Here is a 17,740-nt window from a genome sequence, read left to right on the forward strand (position 1 = left end):
CTGTGCCCCTCTGACTCACTGCGGACGCTACACGTCCCATGGCACGTATCACAAAGAGTAGGGGGTTCCCCGGAGTCCTTGCAAAATTCCCAACATGGCTCTCTCCATCTGGCCACCTAAACCCCGCCCCCCCCGCCGTGTAATTCAATTCACCCAATGACCCCTCCCTCTCCACCTTACGTAGTTGTGTGGTGAGCGTCCTGGCCCAAAATGGCTGCCGTGCATCACCCAGGTGGTGCTTCTGCTGCACAGTGGTGGTGGGTGAAGCGAGTTACCCCCTTCAATGTGAAGCCCTTTGGGCGTCTAGGAAAGCGCTATGTACATGTAATGATGATGATGATGATGATGATGATGATGACTACAGACACACATCTACCCTGGGATAGACAGACCTCTCGGCCTCGCCTGTGCGGGGCATGTTTTCTAAAGAATTAGTTGGGCTGAGGGTGCGAGCGGGGCTGGCCCTCGCTCGAGTCAGGAGCCCACAAGCCAAACAAAGGCAGCTATTGTCCGAGACGCACGACTGTTAAACGGCCCATCCGAACTTTTCAGAGGCTGTTCGAGTCAAATCCGCAGAGCCGCCCTCAGCTGGGGCAGGATCCTCACGCGCTGATGGGATACAGATGCTCACTCCTTGGGAGTGTGTGTGTGTGTGTGTGTGTATAAAAAGCATCTGCTCATTACTTGTTGGGCTATTCGGCGTCATTGTCGTCAGGGTGCTTCGGAGCCAGGGACCGAAATTAAGAATATCCCGTTAGAGCCCACGGGATTATGGTCGACCCCGCCGTCCCGTGGAAAAGGTTGCATCGCTTCCCATATCGTTCCCCGGAGGGGGGGGGGCGCCTCTTACGTCATCGCGCTCCACAGACTCTCCGTCCTCCCTCGTCCGCTCCTTCTCTCAGCCATGGCGGAGACGTGGAGCTGGGTGGCTTACACGGTCCTGGAGGTCCTGATCGCCGTAGCCTGCTGCCTCGGCAACGCGCTGGTGGTGTGCGCCGTGTGCGCCGGCATCCGGAAGGCCCTCCGAGAGCCCACGTTTTGCTTCCTGGTCTCTCTGGCGGTGGCCGATTTCCTGGTGGGGATGGCCGCTGTGCCCCTCGCCGTGCTATTGGACGGCTGGGTCTGCGTGACCCCTGACCTCTGCCTGCTGCTCAGCTGCACGGTGCTGGTGTTGACCCAGGCGTCGGTGCTGTCTCTGCTAGCCATCGCCGTGGACCGCTACCTGCGGCTGCACACCCCCCTCAGGTGACGTACAGACTCGGGTGTCGGTAGAAAGGACTGTTCTCGTGTGCCTGCAGGGCAAAGCCGCACAGTACCTCATGTCTGAACTGGGGGGGGGAGGGGGAGGGGGGGTTATGCTATTGTCAGATTTTTCTTGGGCTCGGCCTTTGTTGAGTTAATTCAACCTGGCCAATTAGCGAATGCATTCATGTGAAAACGTGCCTTAAAAGGAAAACTACTCTATAATAACGTCCAGGTTTGACAGGAGGTGCTGGGAGGAGGGGTTGTGCACAAGTTCATCTTTAAATCGGCCTATTAATCACCGGCTGCTCAGAAAGCTTGATCTGAATAGTCGGTATACGTGTTTACATGACCGAGTAATGGGGGGGGGGCGGAGGGTAGGAAGAGGAAGGCGAGGCCAGTTCAGTTGTATGGCACATGTTACACATACACACATGTTAGACATAAGTAAGAGATAGGGGCAGGGGCGGAGCAGCGATATTAAAAGTGTGGGGGGTTCGAGGGGTGGGACACGAGCGCCACAACCCCCCTGCCTTCGGCCCCCGTTCCAGTCTCCACAGCATGCCAAATCCAAATGAACGCCACGCATTTCTGCCTTTCCTCCACCACCACACGCAAATAATGTCGAGTTCAAAATGGACACCGTAGCACCACCTTCACCCCGAGATCCGAGATTCACCACCTGCATTCATGTCATTCACATTAATAACTCGCATTATCCTGCTCAGGGCCCCGGCGGGGATGCTGGGGCCTATCCCAGCAGGCATCTGGCAGCAGGCGGGGAGACACCCTGGACGGGCCGATTATACTATATGTAGGTCGGGTGAATCGGACATACTAAATTGCCCCTCGGTATGAACGTGTGTGTGGGGGGGGGCTGTGTGGGGGGGGCTGTGTGATGGCCTGGCGCCCTGTCCAGGGTGTCTCCCCGCCGCCTGCTGCCTAACGACTGCTGGGATAGGCCCCAGCATCCCCGCCGGGGCCCTGAGAGCGGGATAAGCGGTTCGGATAATGGATGGACGGAATTATATTATATCAATTATATTATGATTATGATTATACTTAATAACTCAACTAATGATCCATCCATCCATCCATTATCCGAACCACCTATCCTGCTCTCAGGGCCACGGCGGGGATGCTGGAGCCTATCCCAGCAGTGTAAAACTAAATGACTAATGACTAAGTGACTAATGTTTGCTGACACAACACTTAACAAGACAAAGTCACAAAAGAAAATTCCACACCACCAACTAGATATATAGCCGTTTCATACCTCTGATCTGTTATTCCCTAATCTGTTACCACGAGCAACCGGCGAGTGACGGAGGCGCCGTTTCTGAATGCGTGCACGCAACGTTACAGTACTTCAGCCGTCTACTCTTCCCCGGCCCGGTGGGTTGGTCAAACGCCTGGGATCGACTGGACGGCCATTCAACCAATCCACCTCGATCAATAGGTTTTCATGTACGGGGAACTCCGTTTCTATTCGTCAATTAATACCCCAGAAATAAGTGGGGGATGGACCCAGATAGAGGAAGAATCTTTGGCCCAAATATGGCCCACATCTGCAGTTATCTCACGACCCACATTTGGCGTTGAGTGACGGCGCTGACTCGGGGGGCGAGTGTGGCTGCCTCAACTCAGCCACGGGTCATGACATTTGGGCCTCTTCTGGCCCGCACAGCATGTGCCTTAACTAAAGGCAAGCCTGGCTCATTAAATTTGGGCCACATCTGGCCCACATAGTATGTGCCGTAACCCAAGTCAAGCCCGGTTCATTACATTTGGGCCGTGTGTGGCCCACATAACAGTTGCCAGTACCGTAACTGAGGCGTGAGTACCAAAAGTGCCCCAGATTAGGCCCCAGATTAGGCCCAAACGTGTCTGCTATCTGGGGAATCACAGAAGGTTAATCGATTGTTCGTTTTTACGACTCGTCCCTAGCAGCAACCCTGCTAATCCTGGTCTTGGAAGAGGCGGACTTGGTCTTGACCCAAGTCCCGTCCTCAGCTTTCTCTGTCACTCTTTTTTTTAGATACAAAGAATGGGCCACACAGAGGCGCACCCTGCTGGGCGTGTGTGTCTGCTGGCTGCTGTCCTGTCTGCTGGGGTCCGTCCCTCTCTTTGGGTGGCACAACGGCCCCTCGGAGGGCTCCGGCACCGGCAATCAATCCTCCACGTCCTCCCTGCCCCCACCCTGCACCTTCCTGTCGGTGGTCTCTCTCCCATTCATGGTCTACTTCAACTTCCTGGGATGTGTCCTGCTGCCCCTGCTGGTCATGACGCTCCTTTATGCACAGATCTTCTGGAGTCTGCAGCGCCGCCTGCAGGACAGCTCGCCCCAAACCCGAGTGTCTCTGCTCAGGGAGAGGCGGCTGGCCGGCTCCTTGGCCCTGGTGCTCTTCCTTTTTGCCGGCAGCTGGATTCCCCTTCACCTGATGAACTGTCTGCTGCTCTTCCATGGGCCCCAAGCCGTCACACAGGGGGCGCTATATACAGGCAGGTGAACGTGGTTTTTATTCTGAAACGTTTTGCAGCGGTTACTAATTACTTTGTTAACGATACATAACTCATTTATCAGTGTATTATGACTCAGGAGTAAGATGTCATCACATCTTTCACCTCCAAACCAGGCAACTGCTGGGGTTGCCAGGTTCGGAGCCCACATTTTAAAAATACCAGTCTTCATAGACATTCACTCAAGACACCAGATGACTAGCGAGGGCCGCTGATTCATGTTCTCAGCAAGCGGCATACAAATGATACAACTTGCATACACAAAACTAGATTTTTCAGCAACTCCAGACACAGTGGTTCAGTTCAGGGTTCAGGTTTGAGAGCAGTAATAATTATAATTTGGTTTAATCACGTTATCAGGGGAAATGTATTCGGAGAACTGTTATGCAGCGATGAGATGTGGGCTCCCAACCGGCAACCCCACAAGTCTTGTAATCAATGCATTACAACATCTTATTACTGATTTATAATCTGACAAACGAGTTACTCCCCACAAATTAAGTATTTAATTACCACTTAGAAACCCTTTAGAAGGTATGTCTTGTTATAGAGTGTTGCAGGTTTCTTTACAAGCGGTTCTGCCGGTGCATTTTAAATCTGACAATGTTGTCGCATCAGGTGTCTAACTACAAATAATTTAGACAATTTTAAAACTTCAAACTACTTTGCACACTTGTCTAATGTAGATGTGTTACCCGGTGTTTATCTTCTTCTTCTTCCGGCTTGTTCCCTGTTCCTGTGTTTATGTTTAATGATATCTAAAGAGTATTCTAGTATATTCTTTATATTGTGTATTCTATTCATTTTCTATATATTATATTCTGCATTGAGCCATTTTATTATTCTTTGTTTATTTTCAGTTGATATATACATTCTTCTAACGTTGCTAAGAATATCTGCTGTGTATTTACTGTTCCCATGCGATGCCTGGAGAACCTGCTGCTGTAACGCAGGCATTTCTCAATTTGGGATCAATAAAGTACATCTATCCATCAATCTATCTATCTATCTATCTATCTATCTATCTATCTATCCATCCATCCATCCATCCATCTATCTATCTATCTATCTATCTATCTATCTATCCATCCATCCATCCATCTACCCATCTATCCATCCATCTATTTATCCATCTATCCATCCATCTAAATAAGAATGCACACTCTTCAGCAATCAGACACATGCAAACCTTAAAGCAACCTTCTGTACATCTTCTAGGTATCCTGCTGTCACACGCCAACTCGGCGGTCAACCCAGTGGTCTACGCCTTCCGCATTCCCAAGATCCAGCAAGGCTACGCTCAGATATGGAAGCGCTTCCTTCTGAGGCCGGACTGCTGCCACGGAGACGAGCGCGCTAAGCGGCCAGCGACGGGCGGGAGAGCCAATCGGATGGAGGTGTGTGGACCGGAAGGGAGGGCCGCACCCTGAAGTCACGAGAGAAAGGAAGAATTTTGCTTGGGAGTCCAAAGGAGAAGGGTCTGTCTTGGACTGCAAGACGGGGGCAGAGAGTGTGTAAGGGCGTAGTAACGTGCAGCAGGACTCCTGTCACTTGCCCCGACCTTAACCTCAGCGTGGGGTGGGGTGGGGGCTCTTGTACTGAGGGTCATTTCTTGTACTGACAAGGGGCCATGTTGTACTTCACGTCCCTGTCTTGCAGTCCGCAGACGGATCGTTTTGGGCCAAAGTACTGCGGAGGTTGAGCTTCAGAGAACATTGACAGAGGGGTGTGTTAACACGAGGCCACAACGGTGTCGTTTACATTTACACTTCCACACAGGCAAGACTGTCACCCATTGCTCCGGCAGAGGGCGCTCTTACACCAACAAACACATTGAGACCTTTTCCTCCACACCGGGAAAGACGTCAGGATCCTCTGACCAAGCCATTTCTGGACAACTCTTTGCAGTCAAAACCTCTTTCATCCAAACTTTATTGTGATGTACAAAAAAAAACATACAAGACAAAAACACAAAGGTTTTATCAGAGCCAACTTCTGAAATTCATCACACAAAAGCGTAAGCCGAATAACTGGGGTTTTACTTTCGATTTTCGAAAAACTTTATTGGTCCGAGAGGGGAAGACAGACGCCTGCGTGGAGGTAATGCAAGTACACAACTGAAACAACACACTATAGACTTACAATACGAACTGCACTCTTTACAAGAAGGCGGTGAATACAAGAAGTGTGATACCGAGTCACGAGGGTGTGCTAAAATAGTCCACAGCGTTGCATGAGCTCCTCAAGGAAGGCAATAGACTGTATAGTTATCACCTGAGACGGGATGCCATCCCTCCCACCAAACTATACAACCTACTACCTCACCCTGAGAGAGCACAAAGCAAGCGAATCCAGATTCACATGGCTACCTGGGTACAAACTAGATCCTCTAGGAAGCTTCTTTTACCCGGGAGTATGTGGTGGAGGGAGGGAGGGAGGGAGGGAGGGAGGCAGGCGTACAGTATATGGTAATCCAACACATGCATGAGTTCAAGCAACGGGCTGCGTATCACAATGCATGATGGTGAATTGTCCCATGTTTAGGTTACGGTCGGATGACGCACTCGCTCGTCCGGAGGGAAGCGGTTGCTGATTGGCTGACTCGGCTGTCTCCTTAGGAAAGACAGTAGATTGTATAGTTATCGCAGAAAGAGGTTGCACAACCCCACAACTATTCAATCTACTACCTCAGCCCCAAGGACAGCATCCATCCTGCTTCGGGCGTCCGACATCTGCGTAGGTAACACTCCTGCAAAGACACAAACAGGGAAAAGGCGATTAAACCTTTTATCTTCGCCAAGCACGCGAGAGATAAAACCTTAAGATATTACACTGCTGCTGTCCTGGCAGTTTCAGTAGCTCCCAAGACCTTTGACTGATGGTGTTGTGTCCCAAGCTCGTATCAAATTCTCTTCCACGGAAAGGCGTGTGAGGCGGAGGAATTGTTCTTTGTTAATCATGTCTTTGTCATCGTTATGACTCGTCCCTCTGGTAATGGTTTGACACAGGACCCAAGGAAGGAGGGAATAGCTGTTTGTGTTTAATGACGGCCAAGTTTTCCAAGTGCTGTGAAAGGGTTTTTTTTTGGGGGGGGGGGGGGGGACATTCAGCGCTTCTTTACGAGAGAAGTCGACCCTCAGAGATTTGCTTGTGCTGGCTCATCCTCACCGAATCCGGCTGAGCGACGGTCTGTTGCAGGTTTGAGTCTCTTTAAAAACCGCCTGTTCACAACAATAATTAGGAGACAAATCATTTAGCAGTGAGCAGACACTGAAAACGAGTACTTAATGTGTGTACAGCCCAAGACATAAAACTCACTGGCTTCCTGAGACTCTGGTATGTAATCGAGAGAGAGAGAGAGAGAGAGAGAGAGAGAGAGAGAGAGAGAGAGAGAGAGAGAGAAAGACGCTCGCTCGCCTCTTGTGCCAGGAATTTGTCTCCGTTTTTGCCAAAAACTGAGCTCATTCCAGGAGGCTAACCGTGTGGACGCTGGCTGCCGCTGCTCATACGGAGGTACACACACAGATGCTTGCAAACATGGCCGCCACCAGCTGCCACTGATTGAACGCAAAGCTGAGATTCTGCCCCCTAAACAACACCAGGAAGCACAAAATGGCGTCCCGTGCGTCGGCCATTTTAGGTCTATTTTAAAAAAAACCTTGTTTGGTTTTGGTTTTTGTTTTCCCGGAGCCTGGTGTCTTTTCTAAACACTCGGCTGAATAAAGAAAAAGAGAAGTGTTTGTTGGAGACTCGGTCTCGTGATGAGGATTGGGAGGTAGAGAAGATCTTGGCAAAAATATGCTTTCTTGGAAACAAAACGAGAGATAATGTCTTCAACCTTAACTGTCCAAACTGTTAATATCTAATTTGACGTGTAACTGCATGCAGGTATTTCATGTCCTCATGAATTAATGTTGTTTATGGAAAAAACAAAAAAGCAACAATCTTCCCGATAGTTGTCAAGCAAAAATGACAACCCCAAAAGAAAATGCATTTTCAGTGAAAAACACATTCAATATGACACATTAACTTCAAAATGTTGTACACTGAGGCCAATCCAGTTTCAATCCAGTTATAATCCAGTTACAATCTGATACAATCCAGTTGCAATCCAGTTACAATCTGGTTACAATCCAGTTACAACTCGGTTACAATCCAGTTATAATCCGGTTACAATCCGGTTATAATCCGGTTACAATCTGGTTACAATCCAGTTACAACTCGGTTACAATCCAGTTATAATCCAGTTACAATCTGGTTACAATCCAGTTATAATCCGGTTACAATCCGGTTACAACCCGGTTACAACCCAGTTACAATCCGGTTGCAATCCAGTTATAATCCGGTTACAATCCAGTTATAATCCGGTTACAATCCGGTTACAATCCAGTTATAATCCGGTTACAACCCAGTTACAATCCGGTTACAACCCAGTTATAATCCAATTACAATCCGGTTACAACCCAGTTACAACCCAGTTACAATCCAATTACAATCTGGTTACAATCCGGTTACAACCCAGTTACAATCCGGTTGCAATCCAGTTATAATCCGGTTACAACCCAGTTATAATCCAGTTACAATCCAATTACAATCCGGTTACAACCCAGTTACAATCCGGTTACAATCCAATTACAATCCGGTTACAACCCAGTTATAATCCAGTTACAATCCGGTTACAACCCAGTTACAATCCGGTTACAATCCAATTACAATCCGGTTACAACCCAGTTATAATCCAGTTACAATCCGGTTACAAGCCAGTCACAGCTGAATCTGAAGGGAAGCTGCTCACCATGAAGCGAGGGAGGCTAAATGACGTTTCCCTCGGCCTGGCAGGGAACGAAGGGTTAATGAGTGCCAGACCAAATGCCAGGCCCGGGCCGGGGCCGCAGACAGAGAAAGGGGTTTTGTTTAGGGGGAGGGGACACAGCTTTGCATAAATTAGCATACAGGCGCAGCCCCCAAGATGTAGTCCAGACTGGCCCCTGGTTAGCATGCACAAGACCTCGCTAGTCTGATTACAGACGACCAGACGGACATGAGGCGTGGGGGGTAGAGGCTGGCATGGTGCCCAACACTGCCACCCTGTCAGTGACAGACACACACACACACACACACACACACACACACACACACACACACACACACACACACAATCTTCTTGGCTGCCAGGACGAACTCTGATTGGAGCGTATTATTTTGTAAGGGACACCTAACCTACATATACATGACCCCAAATATTATATATGCATGACACCTATACATGACGCATGGTGTGTAGGGGGAACCGGGTCAAACTGAATGACTGTTTAACATCTGAACACAGGAAAGATGGTAAATTAATCAAACACTTAATAATAAAATAAATAATATCCAGGACAGGTTTAACACTAGAACGACCGGGATTTCACTCCTACTTAAAATGACCACCGGTTTTTAAACTCTATATTCTGTCAAGATAAATAGCCAATTGAGATATTAATGCATTGCGTATGTTAGTATGTCTGTTAAGAAACGACTGACACCAACATTAACATTTTAACAACTATAAAACTTTTTAAACAATTTAAACTTCAGAGAGACATGGTCCAACTTGAATAGCAAAATTTAAAATGTGAAAACACTACCTGGAAAAACAAAACGGACGAATGTTAGGCATATTCACGGAGCGGCGGGTCTGTATCTTTTTTTCTTTTCACAAAGTTACTAAACTTTGAAAATCCAAAAGCATCGAAATGACGGCCTCGGTCGTTCTAGTGTTAAATCCCATCACTGGTTTCGTTTTTTGGTTTTAAGAACTCGTCAAACCGAAAACTAAACAACTGACTGACTAATGAGCCTCTCCTGGACGTTTCACTACCTGGATGACTGAAATCAGTCTACACAGACATGATCAAATACTTGCAGTTAACAAACTGGGACAACTGTCACGACTCTCCCACAGATTTGGTTCTCGTGAGTTCCTGGGATCAAAATAAAAGTCTAATTCACTGCACAACTCTGGACTATTGTGCAAACATTAAAGACAGACCCAGTCAGTCATGTGAGCCCCATTAAAGCTGTGTTGCCTCTGGTTGTGTGTTTTGTCCATGTGGTACAAAATCAGTCACTATCGGGGGGGGGGGGGCAGTTTCCCCCCCGTCGAAAGCTCCCAAATAACTGTGACATAAGCCAGCAAGGTGGCTGAGAGCCTGAAGACGAGACCACGGGAGGATGAAGAGAAGCGGCCCGTTGACTTAATCTCATTTGTCTGTCAGACGGCCTGTCTGTGTGTGTCTGTCGAGGCAGAATTATGGCCGCGAGGACCCGAAACCCACATTAGACCGGCAACACTATCTGCAGGCCATGAAGCGTGCAGTGTGTGCTATCTGGCCCTGCGATATCTCCTGCGCTGCAGTCACACAGGATACGCTTTACTGGAGCTGCTAATGTAATACCGGATGAGCGCGCGAGCACGTTTTGTGGCGAGTTTTCTCAAAATCCCACCCCGACGAAGTCGTACTACCGACACAACACACACCGCTGCAGCTGTGAAAGTTTGCCAGCCTGTGACTATTCTGGCGTATTTCTGTGGATCGGCTACTTTTAAAACATCCGACTTGAGCTCCACAGTAAACTCATCATCATATTACGTCCATCATGCAGCATTTTTTAAAACACATTGTTTTTAAAATAATATTTCAGTCAGAACGATTCTGTAAGTTGTGATAGAAGAGTATTGTGAAGCAGCTCAGCAATGCCACCAATAAAACGACCAGAAAGAGGACGGCGAAACACACGACTTTGCCACTGATAAGCTAGCATCTTATGGATGTTGTACTACACTGTGGACGTTCGTTGGCGGTGTAAGTCAAAGTCCGTCTCCCTCAGGCTCAGTTGAATGTACAGAATCAAAATGGCTGCTGTAGTACAACACCGGTTCGCCAATCCAGACATGATCAACCAGTAAAAAAAAAAAAAAGCAAAAAGCATTTGTATCAGTCTGCCGTGTTAGTAAAGCGCACACAGATTAAGTAGCGTTCGCTCTATCGCTCTCGTCTTTACACGTGAGAAGATGTTGAAATCAACACAAAAACTAAAAAAAAAAAAAAAAGAGCAGTCGCTGGAACAATGGGCCTAAAACTCGCTCCTCTCCTCAGTGGAGGTATGCAGACATGACGGGAGTCACTCCTCACCCGGCTCCAAACGACGCAAACACACAAATCAATTAGTAAATTCCCCGACGTACACAACGTGCTCGGATGCCAGCAAATCTCCTCGGATTCGGAGCGGGTCATTTGCTGGAAGCGGAGACAGGGAAATACCTATTGGGTCGCCCGGTCCCGTGGTCCGCGAGACGGGATGGATGTTTGGCACAGACACAGCGGCAGGGACACCAGATGATTGGTACAGGTTCTTCCCTCTCCCTCTCTCTTTCTCTCCCTCTCTCTGAGCGTGATGCCAAAAATGGGCAGCGTCTGTGTGCCAGGCAGAATTTCAATGAGAGAGGAAGGAGGTAGTTGAGGAGGGCAAAGAGGAGGGGTGGGGGGGAGGCAGAGTTGGCAGAGGACATATGGCACACGATGAATGGCGGAACGGAGAATTCCCCGGTAATAATAAGAAGCGAACCGGTGAACCGGCGCTTCTCCGAAGCTGGTCTCCGCGAGCTTTACTTTAAAAGATTTGAGACAGAGAGAGGGAGAGAGAGGGAGAGAGAGGGAGAGAGAGGGAGAGACGTCGCTGTCTGGGCACGGCGTGGACTCGAAGGCGAGGTCTTCGTCGTTCAGACGGGGAAGACTACGGCGACACTGTTGTGCCAGCTTTTTCATCCCGCCAACTCCCCGAGGAAATCCTGATTTTTATATTAAAGGATGAAAGATGGGGGGGGGGGGGGGGAGCCCAGCCGGCTCCCTACCCACTTGGCACACTGCCTGCTTTGATGTTGTGTATCTCCTCATTACCCGGGCGCACACACGCCGCACAATTACATGACCGGCGCACGTGGAATAATCTCCACCGGCGGCAATAAAAGTTCTGACGAACGCGCGTTCGATGCCAGTCTGAGAAAATGCCGCGCGTACAGTACGGACGTCTAGCGGCTCCCAACTTCTCCCCGGCGTCTACAAGATGGAGGACGGGGCGTCCTCACAGAACACACGGGCTCGCGTCTGCGAGCTGAGTAAACATGCCGGACCAGGTGTTTGATGAGGAGATAATGTGATCCAGATAAAGCCGGGTTTATAAGGCACTCGTTGTTTTTTAAGCGAGCCGGCGTTCGATCGGGAGGGAAACGCACGTTGGCGCGGGCCGCCTTAGTAAATTCCTGCCTATTTTTAGACTGTTTTTCACAGGCCATATTTCAGCGCCCCCCCCCCCCCTTTTGTCTTTTTATTTGTCCGTCGTTACGTTGCTGTAGCGTCCAAGTACACGACGGTCTGTCATCAGTGACAACGGACGGTAAAATGGTAAGAACTGAGTTACAGGATACGAACAGATTCCTGCAGGCAAAACCAAGCAACACAGTGGCGGCACCACAAACGAGTTTCTTTAATAATAATAATAATAATAATAACCAAAATAGTAATAATAATAATGACTATAACAATAAAGAGAATAATAATCCATCGGACATGTAGTGCTTTTTTAAAGTGCTTTACATTTGAGGCAAAAAATAAGAAATTAAAAAATTGCGGTAACCTGCTCGCTCAGGGTGGGCCTTTACCTCAGCAGGCGGACTAAGAACACGCTTCCCTCCTCTTCCTCTTCCCTCTTCATCCCACCGTAACTAATGTCATCGCTCATCTTCCGATAGGATGTGTTGGTTGCCATGGTTTCAAATGTGATTCCATTTCTGGTCGCGCCGGTGCTCGGTCTACTCTTTTTGGGCACGATACTACGCCCTCGCTTGCCCGCATTTAATAACGTCCAGTGATTCCATACACACTCGGCCATGTGCACAATCACAAACACACATACACACATTTATGCACATACAAGCAGTTACAAAGTGGGATACTTCCACCAGGCTCACACAGAATCCGTCCTGCATCTGTTTGACTGCAAACTGTGTGCAGACTTCTACTGAAGGACGTGCTGGTGCAAACACACGAAGATAAGACTGATCACATGCAGCAAGACTGTCCTGTTTCAGCGTAAACCTGGTTCAAAGTCTGACTCACTGGTTTCATTGTTACGAACAAAAAAAAAAGAAGAGCCAAACACCATGTCATATTAGAGCATGCATGGACCATCGTTGTACCGGTGAACTAAATCCCCTGCATGCACGCCGAGCCTTCACCACAATGCAACGCTCTGCAACGAAGTGATGCAGCAGTAAGATTCTGGTCTCTAGCTGGACTATAATACAATATAACACAGTCCACGTGCCAAGTCTAATATCTATAGGAGAAAAAAGGATTTTGGTGGGAGACAAATATTTAACAGGGGCAATGCAACATGTTATGAATCCAGTAGTAGCATTTACGCTAGAAATATTACAGTAATAAAATATAAATTAAAGGGAGGGATTCGATCACTGAGGTGGTTTGTATGTGACTCAGAGTTTAAGCCAGAGGTGTACGAGCCAACGTTCAAAGAATGGGCACAAAACGGCATTACAGCAACGTGTACAGTTCTAGAAGATGGTGACTTTACGAGCTTCCACACTCACACACTTCCCAATGCAGCATTATTCCATAGATAATACACAACAAACACCGTTGTGTATCTAGAACTTGTTTCTTCTATAGTTGTTTTCCCAGAATCTGCACTTCTTAAGAAATGTGTTAAGTGTTGCCATCTTTTGCCCCGTGTGATATGTGTCATGCAGAAACATGCACACACTGAAATAGACAAATTTGGACAGGAGAGGTCTCGAAATACTTTTGCGTGTGCATTTGTGTTGGTGTTTGTGCATGTTTGTATGTGTCTGCATTTGTCTGGACGTAAACATGTGTGTGTGTCTGTGTGTGTGTGTGTGTGTGTGTGTGTGTGTCAGGACAAAACAGCCAGCGCTTCCCGCAAGAGCAGAAGCACTTCCTGTTGCTTTGCTGCAGCCGCAGCCGGCCAGCCAAGATAGCAGCCAATCAGCTCGAGGGAGGCTGAACACAGGAAGTTGGCCTGGCTGCCTCCCGGAGAAAAACACTGAAGCATTATGAGGCAACATGATAAGTTCATCTGAGGATAAGAGGGGGCGGAGACAGAGCTATCCCGATCCCACCTCTCTGTCTTTCAATTCTCTCTCGCCTCAACTCTTGCTCTGTCTCTACCTCCTTCTTACGTCTCACCATTTTCCTTCAACCACACTTGGATATCCACACACACTGTCACACACACACACACGAGAGGTTTCACCTGGATTACTCCCCGTTTTACAGTAATTAATTTGCCACTCGGCACTGGAGTTAAATATCTGAGCAAGACAAAGGGTTGAAGGATAGGCACCCGGAGTTGTGTTGCTCGTGTGTTGCGAGGAGCTCGGTTTGGGGAGAAAAGGTCGATCCACCTACCCTTATACGATTTTGCTTAAACACGTGGCACTACGGCGCCATCTTAACTGTGTCGCCTTTGCAAACTGAGCTTTTCAGAACGTCAACTTTGGCATAGTGAGGGCGTCTTCTCTAATCTAAAGGTCATTCAAATATCATATCTATATCTATATAATCTATATCTATATAGATACAGCTAGGATGTTTGGTCAGAGAGAAAGCCCCCGTGGGACGATATATCAAAAGCTTCACATCAAATATGTATAAGTATGTGTAAGTATGTGTAAGTATGTATCCGAGCTATTGTCAACTACAAGTGGGTTGTACTTTTGAATTGTAAAACAATGTTTGAGAGCATGTCTGAACTCAGTCAGGGCTCTTCTGAGCAGGCATTTTTAGCGTGTTGGTCATGTAACCCGCCTCGGTTTGGTTCCTGTCTGGCTTTTTCCTGTCTGGCATGTACACAGCAACACACCGTGTCCCAGCAAACAACACGCACACATACAACAGCCACACAACGACGGCGTCTCGATAGCGGCAAACAGGGTGTGAAAAACAAGGTGAATATTTCCCTCGTATCGACTGACCTAACCGCCCGTGCAGCAAGGATTTAAGGACCCGCCGAGCGTCCCGGCGTGCCAGGGCGGTAGGCGTAGCCTCACGTCAGTGTTTTCAGCGACTCAACTCCTACCCCCGAGTTGACCCGAAGACCTGCAGCACGGGCTCAGCTGACCTCAGCGGGTCTAAACGCCATCCAGAAGGCCCGCTTTTCCGTTTTTCTTCTAGTCCAGAAACAGACACCTGTTCCTATCCGCAAGCCACAGAAACAGGGCTTACCGCACTCGGCCAGAGCCTCCTGGTCTAGATTAGAGAGGGAGAGGAAAAGGAGGAGAGGGACACGCAAAACACGCCGATAGACAGAGAGACAAAGCAGCACAGAAGGCAGGTTAGTCAATCGGGGATATCGAGGCGCAAAGTTTCCCCTGTTGTCCTCCGTCGAGGCAAAATGGCGGTGAGCGGAGTACGGCGTGGCAAGCCCACGACAGCAGGAGGACACGTTTACAGGAGGAAGACCACGGTGGACGGATGGACAGACGGAGGCGAAGCGAGGAAAGGAGCGGCAGCCAGTAGGGGATGTAAGGGTGGTGAGAAGTGTGGCAGGATTAAAAAAGGAGAAATACCTGGAGCCTGTGTGTGTGAGCGGCGGGCCGGGCCGGAGGACTGGAGGAGAAAAGGGCCGTGATGGCGGGAAGAGAAGAGAAGAGAGGAGTAGAGCACACCCTCCGATAGCTACACCCCCTTTTTCCCACAATTCCCTCCTACTGGCGTGACTGCGTCCGTCCGTACACAGGGTGACAGAGGGACGTCCGCTAACATCCACGCGCGCACACACACACACACACACACACACACACACACACACACACACAGCCATAATATCGGGCACACTGTGCAATAACGAAAAATTTCCGATGTAGCAGTGGCAATGAAAACACACTTTACTTGCGCGCACACACACACACACACACACACACAACACATATACACACACAACACATACACACAACACACGCACACACGTGCGCGCACACAGTCCCGGACGAACAGCACATTCAAACCCGGAAAACTTCAAAACACAAACACGCACAAAAGTCGGTTTGCCAGCCTTGGATCGCCCTGCGCTCTGCACTCGCTTCAGCTGCCTGCCCACTTTGGCATTACTGCCAAGAGGGAGGGAGAGAACGAGAGAGAGAGAAGGGGGGAGGAGGAGGAGGTGGAACATAGAGACACAGAAAGAGGAAGGGAGGGACGTGGTGTGTGTGTGTGAGGGGTTGGAAAGAGGAGGAGTCAGAGAAACAGAGTTAAGAGAGAAAGAGATAGAGAGAATGACAGTCACAGAGAAAGACGGAGAGACGGGGCAAGAGAGCAAGACAGAAGGGGGGAGAGCACGTAGATAATGCAATGTGGAGAGACAGACAGGCAGGCAGACAGACAGACGGCGGGCAGACAGACAGGAAGACAGATATGGGGACAAACAGTGACACAGCAGACTAGTTTGTGTTCGTATCAGCTCGTGCTGTAATGAATGACGCTGCGGCAGAAGAAAGACAGAAGAGAAGACAGATGGCTGCAGACGCGTCTGCCATATTGTCACGTCTCACCACCCTGCACACGTCTCACCGCCCTGCACACGTCTCACCGCCCTGCACACGTCTCACCGCCCTGCACACGTCTCACCACCCTGCACATGTCACCCGACTGAGCGAAAAAGGTTCGACTTGGAATCCAAACGAACAAAGCATCGTTTTGTTTGTTGTGTTGTTTGTAAATTCTCATCTGGAAGAGGACACCCCAGAGACTTACTGTCCTCCCTCCTGTGAGACATCTCCATTCTTCCTCCTTTTTCCCCCAATGTCTCCGCTTCCTTCATCCTCGGGTCCATTCACCTCCCTCCATCCACCGGGGATCATATCAGCTCCCGTCGATAGGAGGGGCTACACGGATTTCAGATGAACCAATCAGTGAATTGGGGTGGGGGGGTCTCAGAGAATGTCACAATTTTTTTTAACCCCCCCCCCGCAGTTGGCATGTTTCCCAGGTCTCCCTGCGTTTCGCTCGTGCAAGGAGGACCGCTCGACAAACACCGCAAATCTCCCCGTCAGCCAAGCTATCTATCCTCCCTCGGTAAGCTCAACGGGCGGCGGGCTGGGAAGCACAAAACCCGTCGTTTCCTCCAAACGATCCGTTATTACAACGCTCCGCGTCGCTGTAGCCCACGCTCTGACCAATCACGGCCGCCCTGGTGGGTTTTCTGAGCCGCGCCGACCAATCAGAGCTGGCCACTCAGCGGTCCTCACCTTCAAATTCTCTCTCTAAACAAAGCAGCGGTGGGGTGGGAGTTGGGGTGGGGGGTCCGATTTATTATGCAAACAGAATTTTTTGTTACCCTCTCCAAAGTTACACAGACTGGAAGAGGACGGGGAAAAAGATGGATTATCTTTGGCAACCAAATCTGTTTCCCTGCAGCAACCGTCGTAATATCTGGGTCCATAAAATCTGCAAATTGAGACAAACTCGCACCCGACAACCACCCGTCACACACACACACAAACACACACACACAATCACACATTTTTGGAAGGTTCTCCCGGTAGTCAACTCAAACACTCACCGCGGAGACAAAACAGACCACAATAGTCCAGCTTCTCTGCCAAAAAAACTCCACGAGATTCGTTTTCTCGAAACGGGACAAGGGACATGCGCACAGACATACCCACACATACTCACATGGTAGACACACATTCTCATACTGTACACACACACACACACACACACACACACACGCACAGCATTGTGAGCGATCTGGTTCTTCCATGGGGGCTTAGACTCAGCCAGTGAGTTGGACAGCCCCTCAACCTGACGTCACGTCTCTTTTGTTGTTTATGAATTTATTTCTCTCCTCAGCTGAACTCTCTGAACCCTAAGTCCTCCTCCTCCCACCCCACCTC

General features: G+C 49.1%; 1 protein-coding gene across 1 annotated transcript; it reads left to right on the forward strand.

Annotated features, from left to right (window-relative positions):
• The first annotated feature begins 874 nt into the window (after positions 1-874).
• On the forward strand, positions 875-5,278 carry LOC130108508 (adenosine receptor A1-like). Its single transcript, XM_056275468.1, has 3 exons — positions 875-1,245; positions 3,281-3,744; positions 4,981-5,278. Exons 1-3 carry the CDS (start codon positions 905-907, stop codon positions 5,190-5,192), a joined length of 1,017 nt encoding a protein of 338 aa, XP_056131443.1. The 5' UTR covers positions 875-904; the 3' UTR covers positions 5,193-5,278.
• The last annotated feature ends 12,462 nt before the right edge of the window (positions 5,279-17,740 follow it).

Source organism: Lampris incognitus, chromosome 2 (genome assembly GCF_029633865.1).
Source record: "Lampris incognitus isolate fLamInc1 chromosome 2, fLamInc1.hap2, whole genome shotgun sequence".
Classification (NCBI taxonomy): Eukaryota; Metazoa; Chordata; class Actinopteri; order Lampriformes; family Lampridae; genus Lampris; species Lampris incognitus.